At 37.8% G+C, this 22932-nt stretch overlaps 2 protein-coding genes across 4 annotated transcripts; one reads left to right on the top strand and one right to left on the bottom strand.

The window, feature by feature from the left end:
- Window positions 1–676: 676 nt before the first annotated feature.
- LOC5564522 lies at window positions 677–8460 on the top strand. The gene is made up of 3 exons (XM_001648814.2): window positions 677–1330; window positions 1470–2819; window positions 7983–8460. The coding sequence occupies exons 1-3, from the start codon at window positions 798–800 to the stop codon at window positions 8401–8403; spliced, it is 2304 nt and encodes a 767-aa protein (XP_001648864.1). The 5' UTR covers window positions 677–797; the 3' UTR covers window positions 8404–8460.
- A 917-nt stretch (window positions 8461–9377) lies between these two features.
- LOC5564525 (cytochrome c oxidase protein 20 homolog) lies at window positions 9378–10130 on the bottom strand. Of its 3 annotated transcripts, none has more exons than XM_021848250.1 (4): window positions 10052–10130; window positions 9879–9972; window positions 9626–9813; window positions 9378–9557 (listed from the first exon to the last, which is right to left on the bottom strand). In XM_021848250.1, the coding sequence occupies exons 2-4, from the start codon at window positions 9942–9944 to the stop codon at window positions 9437–9439; spliced, it is 375 nt and encodes a 124-aa protein (XP_021703942.1). In that variant the 5' UTR covers window positions 9945–9972; window positions 10052–10130; the 3' UTR covers window positions 9378–9436. The 3 variants fall into 3 exon arrangements, with proteins under 3 accessions (XP_021703942.1, XP_021703941.1, XP_001648865.1); XM_021848249.1 differs by having other exon boundaries at window positions 10024–10117; XM_001648815.2 differs by having other exon boundaries at window positions 9879–10111.
- Window positions 10131–22932: the final 12802 nt, after the last annotated feature.

The following is a 22932-nucleotide window of genomic DNA, read 5'->3' as shown; positions in this document are numbered from 1 at the left end:
AAGTGCTTCCCGATCAGCTGATTTGAGACGTCATGTGAATAGGCCTATACGGCGTCAAAAAACTGAAGCACATTCAATATTACGATGGCTTTGGAAGGAAAGCAAACATTTCAATACATTCTGCAAGGCTCCTAGCATGCAATCAGTTATTCAATTTACCCGAAAATGGGTAAACACATCAAGATGTTGACTATGCTAGAAGTCGTCTCTTGCCATGGGCCTGGTTTTTGTCGATTAGGCGAACGTCAAACATGATTAAAAGTGTCAAGGTTCATTTATGGACCCAATTTTTAAATTAAAATTTAAATATGATGTAGCCGTTATTTGAGCGGGAAAAATTGCTAAAATAGTTGCAGTAACATGCTCTTTCGTGTCATTGAATATAAACAAGATTTCATTAAACATTTTAGGACCCAATTCAGTTTAAGTTTCGCAGTTAAAAGTTGATATAAAGAGACCTATTCTGATTTTGCCATGCTTTTGTTTATGACATTGCTCCAACACCATATTTTTCCACAACATTTTCCTACAACGTGTGTTAATATGCGTAGTAAATTATGTATTAAATATGATTTATGTGCATAGAAATTTAAATAAACTGCCAGTTAGTGGTCTGATCGCTCTTACCTGTGCTGATAAATACTACTGCATCTGACTTAACTTTTATTAGGCGTGTAGCGTTTAACGTTTCTTCAACAAAAACGAAAACATCAACAAAAGATTATCGCAAAACATTTGTTTTTCTGTGAAAAATCAGTTTTTTGGTGAATTTCCAGATAATAGGATCGTTAAAAAGGATGTCCCAACAGCCGTTGGATTTCCTAAGAGACTACAATGAACCGGACGAGAAGAAAGCACAAGAAGCGTGCGTTCCGGCGGAAGCGCCCTCAGCGCAACAACAAAGCTCGGATGGAAACGAATTGAGCCCAACCGGGAGGAAAATCTTACGCCGCAAGAAGCGCGTCGAAGTGACCAAGCGAGATCAACATCGAGCCCAAGTGCAGGAACGACGGCGTCAAGCCCGGCAGGTTATCCAGGTGGAATGCAACTGCCACCTATCGTGTCCCAAGAGGATCAACCCGGAACATCGCCAGGCACTGAACAGAAAGTACTGGGAAATGGATCCTACGTCGCAGCGCCAGTACGTCAAAAGCCACACGGTCCCGGGACCGGTCAAGCGACGAAGGGTGCCGGCAGATCCACTCGGCGGCATACCGGATGTGAAGAAAGCATTCTCCTATGCGTTCTATCTGCCGGACGAGAACGGGGAACTGATGATGGTCTGTTGTACCTTTTTCCTGAACACGTTGGGCTTTCGGAAGGGATGTGGGTAAGTTGAACTCCGATAAGATATCTGGCAGAGTATAACTAAATGCCTTAAGAAAGAACGTCATATATTCTGTGAAACACTTTTTTCAAGTTTTGTAGTTTTGGTCAAACGGTCATAATGTTTCTTTGATTTATTTAAGGAATCACATATATCGAGCACACACGAGAGAAAGTCTTGCGGACCAGCGCGGAAAGTACGAAAGGGACAGGTCCCTTAGAGATGCAGTATGGGACGATATTCTATCGTATTCGCCAAGGACATACCACAAGGGTTCAAAATTTAGTGCAACTGCCATGTACTTACCGACCAAGCTTACGGCCAAAGCAATGCATGCGGACTTCAAAGCTAGACGAGAAGCTGCCGCTGAAAAGGGATGCAGTGCAAGTTTCTATTGCGCTGTTCTACGCGAAATCGATATTCACTTCGTTGATATGGATGATTTTGAGATTCCGGAGAGGAAGCCCATTCCAGTTGTTCAACCCAAACCGCCGAGCACACCGCCACCAGAACCGATGGCACCGACTACGTACCCTGATGTTGCGGAAACCGTGGAAGTTGTGGAATCAAGTCCAGTGAAAACTGATACTTCTCAAGCGGAGTGCTCCTATCCCTCTGTACTACAAACGTATCAACCTGCAGAACCCGTTGCGATGCCATTGGTTCATCAACCCATAATGATGCACTCGTACGCAATCGACCAGAAGCCAATAGTGCCACAGTATGTCCCAGGATCGTATCAAACTACTGCTCTTCCTTTCCATGCAGTACATGTGAAGCAGGAACCTAACTACGGAATTAACGTTGAAACAGTAAGTGTAACAGACTCACACTTCTCCGATCATGATCATGGCGAATACTCCAACATGACAGTGGATTACTCCGAATCGAACTCCTACCACGAGCCACCCTACGAACCAGTCATTCAGATCATCGATAAGGTAGAACCTTCTACAGAGTTCTTTTCGCCTTTCGTGAAACCTGAACAGCAGGTCACTGTTCCCGTCAATAATTTGGAACCACCCAGCAAAGTTACTTCAGAAATTCCAAAACCAAAGCCTAGGCCAGCGAAAGCGAAACTGTTGGACTTACCCAAAATAGAATTGGCCATCCAGGAAGGGTATCCACCGGTCAAAAGGACCAAGAAGTATATCGCACGAATTCGCAATCGAGTCAAGCGGCAGCAATTGCACCCGGTGGTGGATCAAGGATGCAACAGTTGTCATCTAAATTGCAAGGACAAAATATCGCTCGAGCAGCAGGAAGCAATCAACAAACGGTACTGGGTAATGTCCTTTGCCGAGCAACGGATGTTCATGCTAGAGCACACCGAACGCCATTCCATCAAACGAAGACGATCGAAAGTCGAACCCGGAACTGTGGTCCGCAAGGGGTACACCTATTCGTATCGGCTGACAGATGACCAGGGCCAGTACCAGCAGGTGTGCTGCCAGTTTTATCTCAATACGCTTGGATACGGTGCCGGCAGTGGGTAAGTAGGATTGTAAAACATTCCCCAAAATATCATCACCCAATATGTACCATTCCCCGGAAAACCAATTCTCAGAATGTACCATTCCACAGTGCTTCCCCGATAAATGACCACGTGGTTTATGACGACCCCTATGATATTTTAAAGAACTTTTTCGGGATGTACCATTCTTAAGAAAGTATTAGGGTCGATGTACCAATAGCCGCATAGCTAAGAACAAAAATTCGTATAAAATCGAAAAATAACGCTAGCGTCTTTATTTTTACATCATCTCAAAGCTTTTTATCTTGGTTTTGTAGGAAAAATATGAAAACTACGAAAACTCTTATGTTTGTATTTATTATCGCTTGTGCCACTAAAGGAACACATGTGCCTATAGTACCACTATTTCCAGAGGCGCGTCCAAGTTCGGAACCATGGGTAGGACAAACTTTAGCCATTTTTTATGTGTGCAGTGAAGCTAAGAAAACTTTAACCCTGGGCTGAAAATTTAAAGTTACTATATTTGAGGGGCTCAAACACAAAGCAGTATAAGTGACATTTCGCTCGTTTTGATTTCAGTTGAGTTGAGTTGAGGAAATTCTTCTGTTTCCAAGCGTTCTAAAGATATTTTCAGGTGACTTTTGAGCTGAAAAGCATAATTCTAGGAAGACTGTTTTTCTTTGGCTCTCACACAATTTTTATAAAATGACAAATTTCTGAAAAAAAAATCAAAGTAGATTATCACAAAATTAGGTTTTTGTCACAGACATTCCTTTGCTTCTAATCCCCTAATTTCATGTCAGCTGGTAGCGACTGAGTGCCTTAAAAATAGGAAATAAAAGACCTCTTGCCAAAAGAAGATATAAAAAAAATCAAAAAGAGACCAAAGCGAAAGGAGACCAAGAAAACAAAATTGAATCTAATAGGAGCCAGAAGATAAGAGTTTGACTCTTCATAGCATCTGAGAAGACATTTCTCTCATAATCTGGATTTTGGAACAGAAATGTAATTTCCCTAGAAAATATTGCAGAAATTATCTGAATTAGACTATCATGACGAAATTTAGAAGCTGCCCATAATGTACTGATGGTACATTTTAAAACACCATCTACCTTTCATCCTTGATTTCAGTCACTACCAGCTGGTTTCAACACGAGAACACGATCAGCTGGAGCATGAGAACAATGACGATGACTGTAAGGCTGTGAACCGTTTCACCGATTCGTTTAACTTTTAGTTAAAATTTGACAGCTCGATAGTTATTTCCCCTCCGATTAGAAATAACCCTGTTCTGGAGCATGGTTAAACTTGACAGTGCGAAAGTTATTTTCTGGTCCCGTGAATTTGAGAATAACTAATCATCTTTATTCTGAAATAACTACTCCACTGTCAAAGCTCAAATGCGTCGACCGCGAAGTTCAATAGACCATTTCCGTGAATTTTTTTTATTGGCTTATATGCTTTCTGTCAATTTACTGAACAAACTTTTCTAAGGAACCGATATGTTTTGAAGCCTTTAACTGTTAGAAAACAATGAAAAACTTGCGGCACGTTAGTTCACCCCTCGGTCCCCTACAATTTGTTTCACCTCGAAAAAATGCAGACCCCTTTTTCCCTTATGGTTTTGCCACCACGTTGTGGTGAATTTACGATCAGCTGGCATGACCAGATGATTTTTGTTTATGTTTTCATTCATCATAATGGGCTCCGTTGCGGTTTCGCTCACTCCTTCCTTCGCGGCTCCTGAAGTTTCCGGCCGGTTATGACCGCACCCGGCGAACACTACACGGTTCTGTAACCTAGGGAAGACCTTCAAAGAATTTTAAATAAAATTATAATGATGCTTCCTGAAGCTTTTCCTGGGGAAATCCGAGACGAAATTTTTAAGAGATTGTTGAACCCGTTATAGTATCTGAAAGTTTTTTTGGAGCCTGTACAATTCTGCATCAGGATTCAATGCAAGCAGAATAAGGACAAAGAAAGGCTTTAGATACCATTTTGGTTGAAATAGATACTCTAGAAACTTCTCAAGAATTACTTCCAGCAATTTTCACGGCAAATTGTCCCAGAACATACTAAACAGGGTTGGTTGTAGATATACTTGTGAAACCATTAATTGATTATTTCAGAAATGGCATACCGTACACCCCCGTTAATTTGAACGGTACCTCATGCAAACCATCGGGTTTCATTTTTACTTTGAACATCTAGTCACCCTAGAAACGTGTTTCTGGTTACCTCTTTCACTGTTTTGTTTTGATTCTGCATTTCGTTCCACAGCGTTCCATTCCACTTTACTCCGTTCCATGAGCTAAATGACGTTTGAACCATTTTTAATCTAAACGATGTGCAAATTAGCGGGGTACAAATTAAAAAGTGTTCAGATTAAATGTGGTCAAACTAACGGGGGTACCCGGTAGAAGATTGCTCTATCTGTTTTCTAATGGTTAAAGAAGTTTCTTGTAGCAATTATTACAGTTAGTGATTGATTGATGATTTTCATTACAGATATTCTCAATCGTTCTTCTCACGATCCAGAACTTTTGGAGGTCATGTGCACTGCAAACCATGTCATACTTTACTAGGCATGAGAATACAATGAAAAACCTTACGACGTTGATCGTGTTTCTTTTGTTGAATCTTAGGTAGGACAATCCTTTGACTGTCCTACCCAGGTGTTTTCGTGCGTAGTACATGTCCTACCTGTCCTACCCACTTCCCGCACCACTGACTATTTCTAATATCTGTTCCTTTAGTAGCACTAGCATCACGGCGTTGGCAAAATACAAATCAAAACCGCATTTTTCCAAGTTTTATATTTTTCCTTCAAAGTATGGATCAAAAGCTTTCGTTTGTTGTAAAAAAAAATTCTTAATTCATCTATAATTTCATATAACAAAAAATAGTTTCTCTCAGTAGTGCTACTATAGGAATAATAGGTTTACTATAGGCGCAAAGGAGCTCAAATTTTAGGCACAACTATTTTTTTCGATTATTTTTTGAACAAAATCTAGCTGTGTATCAATGGTACTTAGATAAATAGCTCCTGACCTTCATGCCAAAAATATTTTGAAACGATTTATAGCTAAACGGCTGTAAAAAGCCACTAGTGCGACTATAGGGGACTGTGTCTACTAAGGGAACACTGACCCTACATTTTGTGATATTTCTCAAGTTCTACAAAGCTATTCACTGTACAGATTGTAATTGTAATTGCTCAATCCACACCCTGGCAGACAATTATCCGCCCATCTAGACACGGGCTGGGTGAGGACCTACCAAGCCTCCCCCGTTAACATGTCCTATACCGTTTAGCACACCGGGATCTTCCACAAGCAGGCGCCGGAATTAAAGCGGTCCCACAAGCTTCAGATACATTAAATAGATATAGTCCCTCTGGCACTAAACCGAATTGCGCCAACCGCTTCACCACTAGTACTGCTTCCCCACACGCCAAGCACGATATCGAAAGTAGCGCGTTGTATAGCAAATACAGTACACCACCTCCGACACTATGCCAAATGTACAGGAAAAACAGCATCAGTAAGAAAGCGGAAGGCGCACCACTCGGTTCAGTGCCAGAAGGACTATAAGTATAACGAAGAAGAAATGAAAAGATAGTAGAGTTGGTTCGGTTATTTGATTGCTGAAACGAAAAAAACAGAAACAAAGTGTTAACATTAAAACGGGGTTTTATAATTGATAAATGTATCGATAGTTTCTCATCTGTTACGTTTCCTTATCGTAGCGCTGTCGATTTTTCCATCTCCAGGGTGTTCGTCTCCGCTCGAGCAATGAGGACCATGATGAAATGAGAATATAAAAATGTGAGCATTAGTGTTGATCTAGTAATAGATTAATTTAAACTGCTTTTCATGTGCTAAGTAACTTGTAAACTCCTACTCAATTATGTTTTGTTGGCCTACACGTTTTATTTAGACACAATTTTTATTTAGAAAACTATTTGGATCCGAGATTTTAGGTGCAGATTGAGCATGTTTGATAAAACAAGCATTCTGTTTTCAGTTAAAGAATGTTCAAGAAGTTGATGATTCTGTTATTTATACTGGCTACTTACAAGAATTCACTATTGATGTAATATATGGATATTGAAAGTTCCAACGCGCGATTATAATACTTCAGTTTTCGTGCTGTTGTATTGGTGTAAGTAGTGGGAAACCAATCAGTTTGGTGATTCTAACGGTAACAAATAGCAAGACGAAAGGAAAGTTGATAATCTATCATCATTATGATTTCAGTCCTAATTTCATGATCCGTTTAATAAATTCCGCGTATGATTCGGCAATTTTAACAATTTATACATGTGTATTCGAAGAAAACAGACTACGAGCATTTATTACCTGTTGCAAGGTTCCTAAGTGATCAGATATTTATTATTTTCTACAGCCTAATTTAATAATACCTACATTGGGTTGTAACAAAAATTTGATCTTGGGATGTTGATTTGCCTCCTAATCATAGTTTCGACAATAGTCACATGCTTACTATCCCTTATGGCAGTGTTGTTGATTCTATTGTCTATCGCTCATCAGTTTCGCGCCACCCGGCAGGGACTTGGTCCTATGTACCCAATACTCTGCTGTGTCTTAACTTCACGCAATACATTCTGTAGATGTGTGATACAGTTTGCGGAATATTATGATTTATCACTTCGTTCAGATGGAAAATTCTGTTATGGTACCATATTCACATATCAGATAACTCCCACCTGGAACGATGTAATACATCGGAGACATGTAGATTCAGATGTATGTATACGATCTATGCCTAGTTCGGCTCTGATCGACAGGCAATCAGTGTATTCAGTTTTTCAACTAGCTTGAAGCGATGAACGTTTCAAGACAAGCTCTCCACTATATCTGCTAGCAATCACCGGTCGTCGATAGACATTTCGGTTCTTTTCTGCTAAAGATAGATCCGATTGTATGCCAAAGACTATGGCTCATGCTTTTCAATACAGCTGGAAAAACAAGAACTACACCCAGCACCAAATAGTACGTAACTATGAGGCGGACCGGAAGGTTTGATGAGCAATCCCCACCACAAAGCTATTCACTGTACAGATCTCTTAAAATTGGAATTTTGTGAGAATGTTATAGAATCGGTTAGTGGTTTTATTTTTCATTTCATTTAACGCTTACGCCATTTACTTTATTCAAGGAATCTCATCTACCGGGCTCATCAGGTCGAATTAAGTAGAGCAATCAGCGACAACCGCGGGAAATTTGCCAGAGATACAACCCTGCGTGATACCGTTGATGACGACATAATGTCCTACTTCAGTGCAGAACTGCAGGAGAGAGGCGGGCCGTTTGATTTGTCGACCACTGATTTGTCACCGAAAAAGATGTATAATAAGTACGTAGAACGACAGGCAGCCCTCGGTGTCGATAAACCGGGCAGTTTTGCGTTCTACTGGCGGCGCACGAGAGAAATAAAGGTGATATATGCCCCTAAACCGGAGCCAAAAAATCCTGGACAGAAGAAACCTCGTCGTCGCCGGCCTGCTGGAAAGGCTCAGAAAATGCTGGACACGGACGCGCTTATGCTGCCTATCCAATTCTCTGGCCTGCCGCAATAGGTACCAAACCGGTAGGAAAGCTTGCAAGCACTATGCAATACATCTATTACGTTATGAGTATTTATTTTATCCTAACTAGTTTCTGATGCGTATCGTAATTCATTCGCGTACTAATAAAATACATTTTCACAAAGCAACAATCAAGTTTCCAGTTCTAAAACGTGTTACCGCAATCCGGGGGCAAATTGACCAGGGCGATTTTGACCAGTGCAGGACCGAATTAAATTCCTCTCAAGAATGCTTAACCTTTCGTTCGCATCACTGGCATTCAATGTTTTCTAGTTTATGGATGTTTTCTTCAAAACTTCGGTAAGAACATCAAAACACAATCTTGCCCCATCTATGTAGGGGAAAGTGGGGCAGTTTGGCCACCTTAAGAAAAAGTCGATAAGAGTGCTGAAAGTATTATGGAAACTTCGGGTTTTTGCGTGATTTCCAACAATTCTTAGATCAATACACAAGATCTGTATGATTTCCGTTGTCCTATAACATTCCCGAATGCATGAGAGATTTTTCAAAATTTGTCATTTTTTGAGTCGATTTTTTACCGATGGGGTGAAATGAGCACTCTATATTTGGTTGTAAAATTATCTCATATAATCTAAAAATTTAATTATTGTTTTCACTACACTTGAAAGTTATCAGTATTTATTAACACTTAGCGCAAAAATGTTAAATTTTTAAAAACATTCTAACAGTCAAATTTTATCATTCCAAAATGATTAAATTTGAAAGAACTATTCGGGGCAATATGGGCAGTTTTTTCGAACTTCATTTATTTCTTTTTCTTTGAGTTTGGAACACTGACTTGTAGCATGTATTTTGTTTAATTTCCTTGTCAGCTTTGGGGTTGTATGTTATGTTAGATGAAATTTCAAGAATTTATGCAGTTTTCAAGGGGTGCTCATTCCACCCCATTGGCCAAACCGCCCCGACCACCCCTATCTCTAACTACTGAAAAAAGCAAACTGAAATTCCAGTTCTAAAACGTGTTAGATTTATTTACAACAAGTTAGTTATGTTTATACAACAATCAGGCGGACTCTGCTTTGCGGTCAAGTTCCCGCTCTTTCTCGGTTCCTTCGTACATAACTTGCTGCTGCATCAGTCGTTTTAGCACCTCGGCTTCTTTCTCATCCTTTGACCACTTATACCTGATTAAAGCAAAAATGCACAAATTATCAGTGTCCCCACAATGATCCTAACACAGGGGCAAACTTACCGACAGGGGAACCAATAGCAGAACACTGTTCCGCAGAATGTCCCAAATCCTATGTGGGACGACAGCTGCGGCCGAGAAGTTTTCATAAAAGCCAGAAACCCAACGCCAATGCCGATGCTGATCCCGTACAGGAAACTGTTTCTAAAGCACGGAATTTGACTCAAATCCTTTCCGAAGAGAACGATTCCCTACAACGCCACAACATTGAAACATTACGCATTAATAATAACAAGATGATATGCTAGCAACTTACCTTATTCGGTGCGGAATCGGGTTCAATGGGCACAAGCGAATCAAAATCGACTTTCTTGTTTGCCATGATGAAATATTTTCCAGGGAATACTAACCTGTTAAATTAATTGTAAATGTATTTACATCAAATGCAAATTTTGCAATACTTTGTATTGTGCAATCAGTCGTCCCAACCTAAGGTCCCAACGCCTAATGTTGTGAAAACGACACTCGCGAGGTGAAGAAAAACAAAATCAGGAACATAATTTGCTAAAAAAAATCAAAATGTAAACAAACCAGACAGCCGACCGCAGGATTTGACAGTTTTGCAGAATCCAGATACTCTTGCTTGAGTACCACTGTAAAATAAATGGACACCGGCAGAGACGTCGTTCTTTTGCACGGAAACTACAAAAAAGCTACTTAAATTTAAATTTGACCAGAAATTCGAATCAAAATATTATAACAACATTGAAAAGGATATTGTTTATCGCATGGAGGGGTTATTGTAAAAAGGTCTAAAAACAGCAAATTTGTGAAACTGCAGAAAAAAAACAAAAATCCGTTCGAATTTCGCTTTAATATGACCACAAGGCACAGACAACGTATTATTTTCGTGGAAATTTCTCTGGAAAAACTATTTTTCAAGATAATTTAAAAAAATCAGTTACAGATAAAGAGTTAGGTAACCACAAAAGCTTTGATGGCATAATGTATGCCCAACAGATATGGGCTTGTTCACAAATTTCATAACGCTGAAGGGGGTGGATGGGTGTCCTCACGATGTTACGGCTCATACAAAATTTGTAGAATATCTATACAAAAAGTGTTACGAGAGGGTGGGTGGGTATCAAAAATGGTCAATTTCGGCGTCATGAAACATGCGAATGAACCCTATACATTTGTAATACATTTGTGGGCTACGTGACCGTTCGGTTAATGTTGTCAAGCATTTAATCGCATCGAGTCAAGAAGTGTGGGTTCGATTCCCGTTTCAGTCCGGAAAACTTTTCGTCAGGAACGTATTTTGACTGTGCCACTGGGCGTTGCATGCTAGTCTGTTGTCTGGTGTGGTGCTTCATTCAAAGGACATAATCGACCAATGGAAGCATTAACGTGTCGGTGTATTTAAGAAAAACAAATATAAAATTATACTTTACAGTAATGTAAAGTATAAAATTATATTATATTATTATTATATTAAAAGTATAAAATTAAATTGGGTCCTAAAATGTTTAATGAAATCTTGTTTTTATTCAATGATACGAAAGACCATGTTACTGCAACTATTTTAGCAATTTTTCCCGCTTAAATAACGGCTACATCATATTTAAACTTTAATTTAAAAATTGGGTCCATAAATGAACCTTGACATTTTTGTTCATGTTTGACGTTCGCTTAATCGACAAAAACACCACAGGGCTTTTAGTTTTAACACTGGGGTTGTTCCTATCTCCCTCCCCTTGGTTATGCGACCTTGCCGCGATGGGAGGGCATAATCCATAGAGGTCCCCAAGCAAACTGCCACGAACACTAACGCACAACCAATCTTACACAAGTCGATTTCCTCAGAATGAAAACGTATCGATGTTTGTTCGACGTTATTGAACTTTCGGTCAACTGCAGGCCAACAAGGAAGTGGTTGTTTTGCAGCAATTCTGTTTATATTTGAATTCTCACAGCAAACAAAAGCAATGTTGTGACAGTTCTCACAGCAAACAAAGAAATTTTTGTCAACATTGCACTACTACGCAGGCAACTGGATTGGTCTATTAGCCCATATGATGGAAACCAAAGGCGTAACCTGTAGTGGTGGTATCAAATTTTGGCATTTTTTGATTAAAGCCGCGTCATAATTCAATAGGGTTCATTCAAATATTTCATAACGCTAAAAATGGCAATTTTTGACACCCACCCACCCCGTCGTAACGCTTTTTGTATGAATATTCTACAAATTTTGTATGAGCCGTAACACCAGCAGAACACCCACCCACCCCCTTCGGCGTTATGAAATTTGTGAACAAGCCCTATGGCATAGACGCAATAATATCTCGGATGTGATCCAACGGACATTCTGCGGCATTGATAGAATTGATACCCATTTCAAATAATTCGAAGTAAACATTAATACTATTGGTGACGTTCAGTTTGCCTTTTGTTAACCAGAATGATCCGTAGCCACTCTTACTATTAGCTAGCTCGATACATCGTTATCATATACGACGTAGGAAATACTTAGAAACTCTTTGGAAAATGACTGGTAGATTCACTTAGTAGAAATAAGTGGCGACAATCTTATTTTAATATGATTTTTACATTGTCATAATAAGAAATACCTCTTGTAACAGCGGTATAAATAATCTAATTCCAGCTTCATTTTCGCAAAATTTACAAGTAGAAAGTAGGCGTTGTGAAGCATTGCATTTGCCACCGAAAAGTGAATCTTGTAGGAGACTGTAATAGATGCCTAAGGTAAATTTACTCTTCAATATTCACTATAAAAATGACTATGGAAAGTAAGACGCTGAGATCGATCATTAGGGTACACTTGCTAGTTTCGAAAAATTGTTGAACAGACAAGGAAAGCGACTTTTTTCTTTAAGGATATATGAATGTAATGACCAATAAATACTTTTAACAACAAAAAACGAAATTAACTAGAACTCTTACTAAACAGCCTAATTTTGTTAAGACTTGACGACAATTGGCATTTAAGACTCTAATCTTACGTAAAAGACAGGAGTAATCAGAATAGCACTTGAATGACAAATTATTCAAAACCATTTCGACTAGACAGTATTAGTAATGACACTACTACACTACTATTTCAAACAAATTCTGATGGAGCTGCTGATTTTCACAATGCTTCCTTTGCTCAGAAGCAAGGGAATATGGGTACTTTTCAAAAACTACCACGTCACTGTGGTGTACAGAGTCTGCATTATGAAAACTAAAGTAATTAAATAAGAAAAAGAAGGTCTTAATTGTTTCAGTGTTTCTTGATTTGTTCTTGACACGATGAGCTTTCTATACGACCGACGTGTGGGCTAGCGAAAGCTCATGTTCGGATTTCTTCGAATCGGCTCAAATATGAGTCCAGTTGTTAATTACACCTATCGTTTGTCTGGTGAGTTGCAAGCTTACTGTCAATGATGATGTCACGCTACACGATAAGTGTTCATCTGCAACAACCAGACAGCTCACCAATCCACCGCGAGGTGGATCGTGCTGAGTTGTTGAGTTGAAGGAGAGCGAAAGAAGGAAGGCACAAAAGTCTGTTTGACAGCTCTGCAGAAAGCGCGTGCGCACGGACAGAGCGCGTGCGCACGGAAAGAGCGCGTGCGCACGGAAAGAGCGCCAGTTCGGCTCGATTTGCAATGATCGGTTATTATTATTATTTTTTCGCTATTGGATATTCTATGGTTTGGTTGATCGATGTTAAAGTTTGTTTTAAAAGCAGCTCCACTTATTTTGAAACATATTGCCGTGTACAATAGTAGACAACACAACTAATTTAATTAAAATAATTTGAAATTATAATTAGTACATATACAAAAGGGGAAGAACGTTTAGGCTGGTTGTGCATTACGATAAAATCTCTTAACATAAGCAATGCTTGTTGTTGGTTCTTGTGGAAGGATCAACATGTTCGGCTTAACGAATCTTATTTTAAATATCGAATAACACTACATGCAATTGAACAAAAAGGATGTGATTACAATAGACTTTTGATATTTTCAATTCTGAACCACCGCAAAAAAAAATATTGGGAATCAAAATTCTCCTGAGAGGGATGATGTGGGGGAGGCTCATTCTAATTAATATTGTCATTCAATTATGGGGATAAATTAAAATTGTTATTGTTCTATACATACTTACTTATTATAATTACCTGTAAATATTGATACAGCACAATTCAAGTATTTAAATATCAAATAGCAAACATAGATATGGTCTGTGTTCAGACAGACTGAACCAAGTGTTTTTTTTCAATCGAGTAAGAAAAATGTACCCCAAACATGTGAAACATCAAAATATTATAGATATTTACTGTAATAATGGAACTTATCTATTTGATGATACATTTGTATCAAAATAACATGGAAGATTTAAAATTGATGGAGTTCTTTACGTATCCTTAGAGCTCCAAAATTCATCTAGTCTGGTCTGTCTAAACACCGACCATATGATTCTCAAAAACTCATGAGAATGGTATTTTACTCTTTGAACTGTTATTTAATTTGGATGTGTTTAAAAGATTTATAAATTTAATTTATTATTGATGTTACGAACTATATCTGTAGTTAAACTTAATGCTACACAAGAAATATATTTGAATCAAAGTATTATTATATATAAATCATATGAAAAAAAATGTTCCAGAAAGTACTCTAGAATTCTTTGGGAGCGTCTCCCGGGATTCTTCCTTAAATCCTTCAAATCCTCTCTGGGATTGTTCTGCTGAAAATCTTGTGATTATTTCTGAATTTTCTTCCAGATATCGCTTTGGGATTCAAAAAAACGTTACCATTCCGGTATTACTTCTGAGATTCTTTCGGATATCCCATTGCGATTATTCTGGACATCTTTTTGGATTTTTTTGCAGAACTCTGTATGTGATTTTGCGTGTATCTCCTTAAGGATTACTTTTGAAATCCAGGAAATTAAATTCTTTGAAATTCTTGAAAATTGTTCTCGAAATACTATGGAAGATTTTACCATAAATCCTGATGCAATCCATTTGGATATTTAAAGAGGATTTTATCAAAAAATGTACGACTCTACTAGAAATTCTTCGAGAATTCCTCCGAAAATAACTCTAGATTTTTATCCGGAAATACTTCTGGTATTCTTATGAGAATGCCTCTGGTATTCTTCCAAAAATGACATGAGATGCTTTCGGAAATCTTTCTCAAATTCTTCAAGAAATTCCACTGAGATTTTTACGCCAATATCTTTGAAATACTCCTGGGACTCTTACAAAAATCCTGTTGGAGTTTTTTTTTCGGATATCTTTCTATTCTAAATTTTTCAATAAATTTTGCTGGGATTGTGCTGTAAAACCTGCTAAGATTCATCCAAAAATACGACTGTCATTCTTCCGGATATCATTCAAGAATTCCACCGGAAGTTTTCGTGAGATTCAACCGTAAATCGTTCTGGTATTTTTCAGAAATTCCATTGAGATTCTTAAAAATATCCTTCTGAAAAATTTTCTGAGAATTGTTTTGGGATTATAGAAGAATTATCAGAAGAATTCCAAGGCGATTCACAGAAACATCACTTCTGTATGAAGGATTATCGTTAATATCTGAAATAATCCCATGAGAATTCTAAATCCAAATTACAGTGATATTCAAAAGAATCCCAGAAGTTATTTCGCCAGAATCCCTGAAAGATTTAAAGGATATTCACAGACATCCAGAAGATTTCATGAATATTTTCCAGAATAATTCCGATGTCCAGATGAACTGCAGAAAGATTCATGGAATAATTTCAAACGGGATTTTCGGAATCATTTGAAAGTAACTTTTAGAAGATCCTCAGAAAAAGAAATCAGTAATCAAAGTAATCGAAAAAATCTCATTATTCCAAGCAATGCTCGTTGGTTCATGTCGAAGGATCAACATGTTCGGCTTAACGAATCTTATTTTAAATATTGAATGACACCACATACGAATCACCGCAAAAAAAAATTATAATCACAATCCTTCTGAGAGGGATGATGTGGTGGATGCACATTCTAATTAAAATTGTCGTTCAATTATGGGGATAAATTAAAATTGTTATTGTTCCATAAATACTTGTTTATTATAATTACTTGTAAATATTGATACAGCATATAAAAAGACATTGGTCCAGAAATTACTCCAGAATTCTATGGAATTTCCCTCCTGGGATTCTTCCTTAAATCACTTATGAATCCTTCAAAACCTCTCTGGGATTGTTCTGGAAATCTAAAGATTATTTCTGATTTTTCTCTAAGTTCTTCTGGAAATCACAGAATACTTACAGATATCGCTTTTGAACTCATCTAAAAAACATCGTTAGCATTCCGGTACTATATCTGAGATTCTTTCGGATATCCTTTGTGATTCTTCTGGACATCTTATTGGAATATTTGCATAAATCTGTATGTGAGTTTGCGTTTATCTCCTTAAGGATTACTTTTGAAATCCTGGAAATCAAATTCGAATCGAAATTCTCGAAGATTCTTTCGGAAATTCAATGGAAGATTCTAACAAAAATCCTGATGCAATTCTTCTGGATATTTTTAGAGGATTTTGCCAAAAAATGTACTACGACTCTACTACAAATTCGTCGAGAATTCTTCCGAAAATAACTCTGGCCTTTTTCCGGAAATACTTCTGGGATTATTATGAGAATACCTCTGGTATTCTTCCGGAAATCACCTGAGATGCTTTCGGAATCCCTTTAGAAAACTTTCGAGGATGCTTCCGAAAATCTTTCTGAAATTATTCTAGAAATGCCACTGAGATTTTTACGTCCATATTCTTGAAATTTGTCTGGGACTATTCTAAAAGTCCTGTAGGAAATCTTCCAGATATCTTTCTAGCATTCTTTCGGGAAGCCTTCTGGGAAACTTTCGAAAATCTTTCTGAGGATCCTTCAAATCCTTCTGTTAAGGATTCTTGCAGAAATTCTTCCCGAATTACCTCTAGACTCTGGGAGTTTCCTGAATTTTTCAAGAAAACTATTATTATTTCGACTATCTCTCTAGGATTCTTTCGGAAATTCTTCTACAATACCCCCAGATTTCTTTCTGTTATCCTGCTGAAGGACTTCAAAACATCTTTCAAAGATTCTTCCAGAAATTTTACTGGAATTTTTCAAGAAATTCTGCTGGGGTTCTTCCGTAAAACCTGCCGAAATTCATCCGGAAATACGACTGGAATTCTGCTTGAATGATAAGCTTTCAAGAATTCTACCGGAAGTTTTCGTGAGATTAAACCGTAAATTGTTCTGGTATTTTTCCAGAAATGACATTGAGATTCTTAGGGAAAAATATCCAGGATTCTTAAAAATATCCTTCTGAAAATTCTTCTGGAAATTGCTTTGGAATTAAAGGAGGATTTCCGGATTTGGGATTCGGTCGATTTACAGAAGAACCATAGAAAAATCACTAAAATATTATCAGGGAGATTTCTAAAGGAATTATTTTAAGGATTCTCGTAAATATCTGAAACAATCTCAGGAGAATTTCGAATGGATTTTGAATGTTTTTTACAGTGATATCCAAAAGAATCCCAGAAGTTATTTCGCAAGAATCCCTGAAAGATTCAAAGAAAAGTCACATCCAGAAGATTTCATGAATATTTTCCAGAATAATTACGATGTCCAGAAGAGCTCCAGAAAGATTAACCAAATAATTTCAAATGGAATTTCCAGAACCATTTAAAAGTTACTTTCAAAAGATGCTCAGAAAAAGAAATCAGTAATCAAAGAATCTCATAGGTATTTTTTTAAAGTCCCAGTGGCTATCCGGTAGTTTTCTTGGAGGATTTCCATTTGAACTCAAACTCAAGAGGGATTTTCAGAAAATTCCGCCAAGGATTTAGGAAAATTTCCAAGGAAAATCACTGATAAATCACGAAAAAAAATCAAAAACACTTCCTTATGAATTTCCAGAAAAATCACAGTTTTGTTTTCTCAAAGAATCTTAGAAAAAAAATTCTAAAGAATCACGAAGGAATTTTCGGAAAAATTCTGGATATACAAAATTATCTCAGGCAGAAACAATAAAATCAATAGCAATAAATCTGTAAGAATATAAGAAGGATTTCTTTAAGAATATAAGGAGGATTTCCAAATAATTACAGAGGAATTTTCGGATGATTTCCATAAATAAAGATTTGAAAAAAAAATCCACGACATCTGGAAGCTTCTTAGCAGGATTTTCGGAAGTATTCCACAGGGATTTCTGAGAGAATTAAATTGGGATTTACAAAAGAATTCCAGTGGAATTTCCGAAAGAATCCCAAGAATTTGCACGGAAGAAAGTGAAGTGAAATAATAGATTTTTTTTTATTATAGTCTCAGGCGTCTTTCCGAGAGTATTCCAGAATAATAGGTATAATCTAAGACATTTTTCGGAAAGAATATCAGAGGGATTTTTGAAGAACTTTCAAAGAGTTTCACGGAAGAAATACTGAAGGATTACGAGGAAAATATCAGAATTTAAATAATAATTTCGATTGGATTTCCAGAAGAAATCCCGAGAAATTTTGTGAGAATCCCCGAACCCAGATTTTTAAAATAGATTCCATTACACTGGAAAGCAATCATTAAATCATTTTCGGCAGAATTCCAGAATTTTACGGCAGAATCCTGAAAGGATTTCCATAATAACCCAAGATGGGTTTCTGGGATAGTCCAATAGGAAGTCCCAAGGAGGTTATTGGAAAAATCAGAGCGATCAAAGAAATAACTACATATAATAATTTCAGAAGGGTTTCTGAAAGAATCTCAGTGAATTTTCAAGATGTCCTCTAGCAACACAACTAATATATACTAATATTTACAACTCAATACTTAATTATAAATTGCGTTAAGGTGATTATAGAACAAAGCCACACCTCAAATTTTCAAAAGCACAAGACTTGAGAACCAAACAGCTCTCACCGTTGAAAATTTATCCCATTAGTCACCACCAGCAAGCAAGCAGATTGATTGGTTTTCAACGCAAACTGTTGTCAGATTCTCCAGTCTTGTGCCCTTGTTTGGCTTCGTTTTATAATCACCTTAAGCTGAGTGTACGCCATCCAGTTTGGGGGCGGATTGACGGTATCGAAGTGGATTAAAAACAATTATAGGAGAACGTGTGGATAATACATATGAACTGCGCAGAATACATCAGACCGATTTAGCATTGCTGCGCACTTCTAAAAGCATTTTATTTTTATTAAAATGTTTGATAATAGTAGAACGACAATGATCATCAGTTGATTTTCCGCTACTGTTTTTTTTTTTTTAAATCACAATTGTTATTTCTTTCCGTGCACGCGCTCGGGAAATGAATCTGGCCATGGTGCAACAACCGCGCTACATTCGATGAATCCTATGCGACAAAAATTGTCGGCGCTATCCGTCAAATTCGCTCACCAAAGCTATTTTGGTGACTTTAACATCACAGCTATGATGCCGGTTGTGTCAAGGCAAAAAGGAGCGCTTGCACACACACCTTCAAGCATCGCAGAGAAAGATGAATGAGGGAGAATGGAGAAGAACTATTCAATGCATGGGTGTGAAGGAAAGCACGATTGATCGATAGCTGATGAATATGTATGCGAGACTGATTCCAAAGAGTGGTTGTGCGGAAGGGTTCTGATCGGATGGCATTTCAAACTTCAGTTTGTTAACGGATTTTGTGGCGAACGCATACCATCTGTGTTCGCGTAAAGTTATTTCGCGGAGTTGAGTAGACAGGCGTCAGTTACCACAGTCACAAAACTAATAAAAAAGCAGTGTTCATTTGGGCGCCATTGCCTAGTCCGTCTGAGTATTGGTCCTGGTAGAGGGGAAACTTGGCAAAAGCCAGACCGAGGGTTCAGCCTTGACAAGTTAAGCTGTCAGGCAGCTCCAACTGAATGCAGTCAAATTTCGTTCGTTGCACTAATCCTGTAGCCCATTTAGTGAAAGACTTTCACTAATCGGGCTAAGTTTCTAGCTGTCAAATAGCATAGAACAAAAGAAAATCAGGGCTATCAACATTGATAAATTGCGTTTTGTGTCAGAAAACGACGTTTACCTTCGTTTTAGGTGGGCTATAGCCCAACTAACGGGAGCCCAATTGGGCCCTAAAATGTTTAATGAATTCTTATTTTTATTTAATAATACGAAAGAGCATGTTCTTGCAACTACTTTAGCAATTGTCCTAGCTCAAATAACGGCTATAACCTTTTTAAAATTCAATTTTAAAAATAGTTCCAAATTCCAATTTCGACAAAATTGCCACAGGGCTTATAGTTTTAACACTGGGGTTGTTCCTATCTGACATTTCGAAAGGGACACGGAAAACAAAATATACCCAAAATTTGAGTTTAAACCAAGGGGCGTGACAAAATCTCAAAAATCATCGAACAATGCTTTTTGTGCTTAAATCAATGAAAATCATTTAAAATTGAGTAAACATGTGTTTCTGCCCTAAACTTAAGCGTTTGATACTAAAATTGCGACATGGCTTTAGGACCCTATTAAAACGAAGCCCATCTAAAGATAGTGCAAACGAACGAAATTCGACTGTACCATACAAAAAAAAACACTGGGGTTGTTCCTATCTGACATTTCGGAAGGGACACGGAAAGCAAAATACACCCAAAATTTGAGTTTAAGCCAAAGAGTGTGACAAAATAAAAAAAAAAAATTTTTTTGACTTAAACAAAAGAAAAACATTAAAAAATTGAGTAAACATGTGTTTATGGCCTGAATGTAAGCGTTTGGCTCTAAAATTGGGACAGGCCTTTAGGATCCTATTGGTCTGAAATTCCATGGTAGTTTCAAGAATGGGCGTAGTCAGCTAAAATAGTATTTTTACCACCGAATTTTTCCCCGTGTGGTATTTAGTTGGAGCTGCCTGACAGCTTAACTTGTCAAGGCTGAACCCTCGTTCTGGCTTTTGCCAAGTTTCCCCTCTACCAGGACCAATACTCAGACGGACTACAAGCAAACAAATTTTGTTGTATTATCTACCGAATTCATGGTAGAATTAAGAACTGCTCCAACGATTTTCAACCGACTACAAAAATCTGTTAAGTTTACTATAATCTGGTGAAAATCACTGAGCAGTGCAGTAAATGTGACCATGTCCATAGTAGCATCCACTACAAAGCAGGGTACGGACCTGGTGTAGTGGTTAGAACACACGCCTCTCACGCCGAGGACCTGGGATCGAATCCCATCCCCGAGATAGTCACTAAAAATTTCAGTGACGACTTCCTTCAGAAGGGAAGTAAAGCCGTTGGTCCCGAGATGAACTAGCCAAGGGCTAAAAATCTCGTTAATAAAGATAGAAAAAAAACACTACAAAGCATTGTATTCCAATCCGTGACACCCACCGTACAACACTGTGTGGTCAGAAGTATAATACCAAACTTGTCAAATCAAGAATGTGTCTAGTCATTAATACTACAACTCTGGTTAAATAAACCGAACATATTTTCTAGTGTAGTGATGTTGATTATGTTTTGGTAGAGTTGACAGATTAATGTAGTCGGTTGAAAATCGTTGGTGCAGTTCTTAATTTTACCATGGATTCAGTAGTTTTTACAATAAAATTCATTTCAGTGTAGGCTATGGTGCCCACATGAACACTGTTTTTTCATTAGTATTGTGACGTGATAGTTTTTTTTTTAAATACCCATATTCCCTTGCTACTGAGAAAGGAAGCATTGTGAAAATCAGCAGCTCCATCAGAATTTGTTTGAAATAGTAGTGTAGTAGTGGCATTACTAATACTGTCTAGTCAAAATGGTTTTGAATAATCTGTCATTTAAGTGCTATTCTGATTACTCCTGTCTTTTACGTAAGGATAGAGGCTAAATATCAATTGTCGTGAAGTCTTAACAAAATTAGGCTGCTTAGTAGTAGTTCTAGTTAATTTCATTTTTTAGTGTTAAAAGTATTTATTGGTCATTACGTTCATATATCCTTAAAGAAAAAAGTCACTTTCCTTGTCTGTTCAACAATTTCTCAATCCTAGCAAGTGAACCCTAATGATCGATCTCAGCGTCTTACTTTCCACAGTTATTTTTATAGTGAATATTTAAGAGTAAAGTTACTTTAGGTTTCTATAACAGTCTCCTACAAGATTCACTTTTCGGTGGCAAGTGCAATGCTCCACAACGCCTACTTTCTACTTGTAAATTTTGCGAAAATGAAGCTGGACTCATTATTTTGGGTTTTGTGCAACATAAGAACTATATCACAATCACACGACGCGACGCGAGACAGGACACAACACTTATGGTTCTTACAAACGTTAAAAGGACATATAAATTACCTCTTTTTTTAACGACCGGTTTCGGGCTTGATGCTGCCCATCATCAGGACGATGTCCAACCCAGGACATCGTCCTGATGATGGGCAGCATCAAGCCCGAAACCGGTCGTTAAAAAAAAGGTTCCTTTTAACGTTTGTAAGAACCATAAGTGTTGTGTCCTGTCTCGCGTCGTGTGATAATGAAGCTGGAATTAGATTATTTATACCGTTGTTACAAAAGAGGTATATCTTTTTATGGCAATGTAAAAACCATATTAAAATAAGATTGTCGCCACTTATTTGTACTCAGTGAATCTACTAATCATTTTCCTCAGAGTAATATTCCCTACGTCGTATGATAACAATGTGTCTAGCAAGCTAGTAACTAAGATAAGATCGGACACCTGGCTTCTTTTAGTTGTTCTTCTTTTCATCCATGAGCCCAGTTGTAAATTTTCCATCTTTGCGTGTTACGTAAAAACAGTGTTGCCATTTGTATGGAAGATGGTACACTATTTCACAAAAAATATTCCTAATTATTATTTATTTCTTAATTGTATTGATAAGGTGAATCATAGTGTATTCTTCTTCTTGGCATTACGTCCTCACTGGGACAGAGCCTGCTTCTCAGCTTAGTGTTCAATGAGCACTTCCACAGTTATTAACTGAGAGCCTTTATTGCCAAAGTGGCCATTTTCGCATACGTATACCGTGTGGCAGGTGCGATAATACTTTATGCCCAGGGAAAGGAAATTTCCATTGCGAAAAGATCTTGGACCGACCGGGAATCGAACCCAGACACCTTCAACATGGCTTTGCTGTGTAGCCGCAGACAGAAATAGTTATAGGGCCTTCCTTAGCCAAGTGGTTAGAGTCCACGGCTACAAAACAAAGCCATGCTGAAGGGTTCTGGGTTCGTTTCCCGGTCGGTTCAGGATCTTTTCGTAATCGAAATTTTCTTGACTTCCTTGAGCATAGAGTATCATCTTATCTGCCACACGATATACGAATGCGAAAATGGCAACTTTGGCATAGAAAGCTCATAATTAATAACTGTGAAAGTGTTCGGTGAACACTAA

Source organism: Aedes aegypti, chromosome 2 (genome assembly GCF_002204515.2).
Source record: "Aedes aegypti strain LVP_AGWG chromosome 2, AaegL5.0 Primary Assembly, whole genome shotgun sequence".
NCBI classification, from domain to species: Eukaryota; Metazoa; Arthropoda; class Insecta; order Diptera; family Culicidae; genus Aedes; species Aedes aegypti.
Note: the sequence above shows the minus strand (reverse complement) of the source record. Positions and strands in the feature narration are given on the sequence as shown.

What these genes read in the sequence shown, in the direction of transcription:
- LOC5564522 (XM_001648814.2), top strand. Translation starts at nt 798, where the DNA reads ATGTCCCAACAGCCGTTGGATTTCCTAAGAGACTACAATGAACCGGAC. An exon ending in GGCTTTCGGAAGGGATGTGG is followed by an intron (nt 1,331 to 1,469) that starts GTAAGTTGAACT and finishes GATTTATTTAAG; the next exon opens with GAATCACATATATCGAGCAC. An exon ending in GGATACGGTGCCGGCAGTGG is followed by an intron (nt 2,820 to 7,982) that starts GTAAGTAGGATT and finishes ACTTTATTCAAG; the next exon opens with GAATCTCATCTACCGGGCTC.
- LOC5564525 (XM_021848250.1), bottom strand. Translation starts at nt 9,944, where the DNA reads ATGGCAAACAAGAAAGTCGATTTTGATTCGCTTGTGCCCATTGAACCC. An exon ending in CCGATTCCGCACCGAATAAG is followed by an intron (nt 9,814 to 9,878) that starts GTAAGTTGCTAG and finishes GTGGCGTTGTAG; the next exon opens with GGAATCGTTCTCTTCGGAAA. An exon ending in TGCTATTGGTTCCCCTGTCG is followed by an intron (nt 9,558 to 9,625) that starts GTAAGTTTGCCC and finishes TGCTTTAATCAG; the next exon opens with GTATAAGTGGTCAAAGGATG.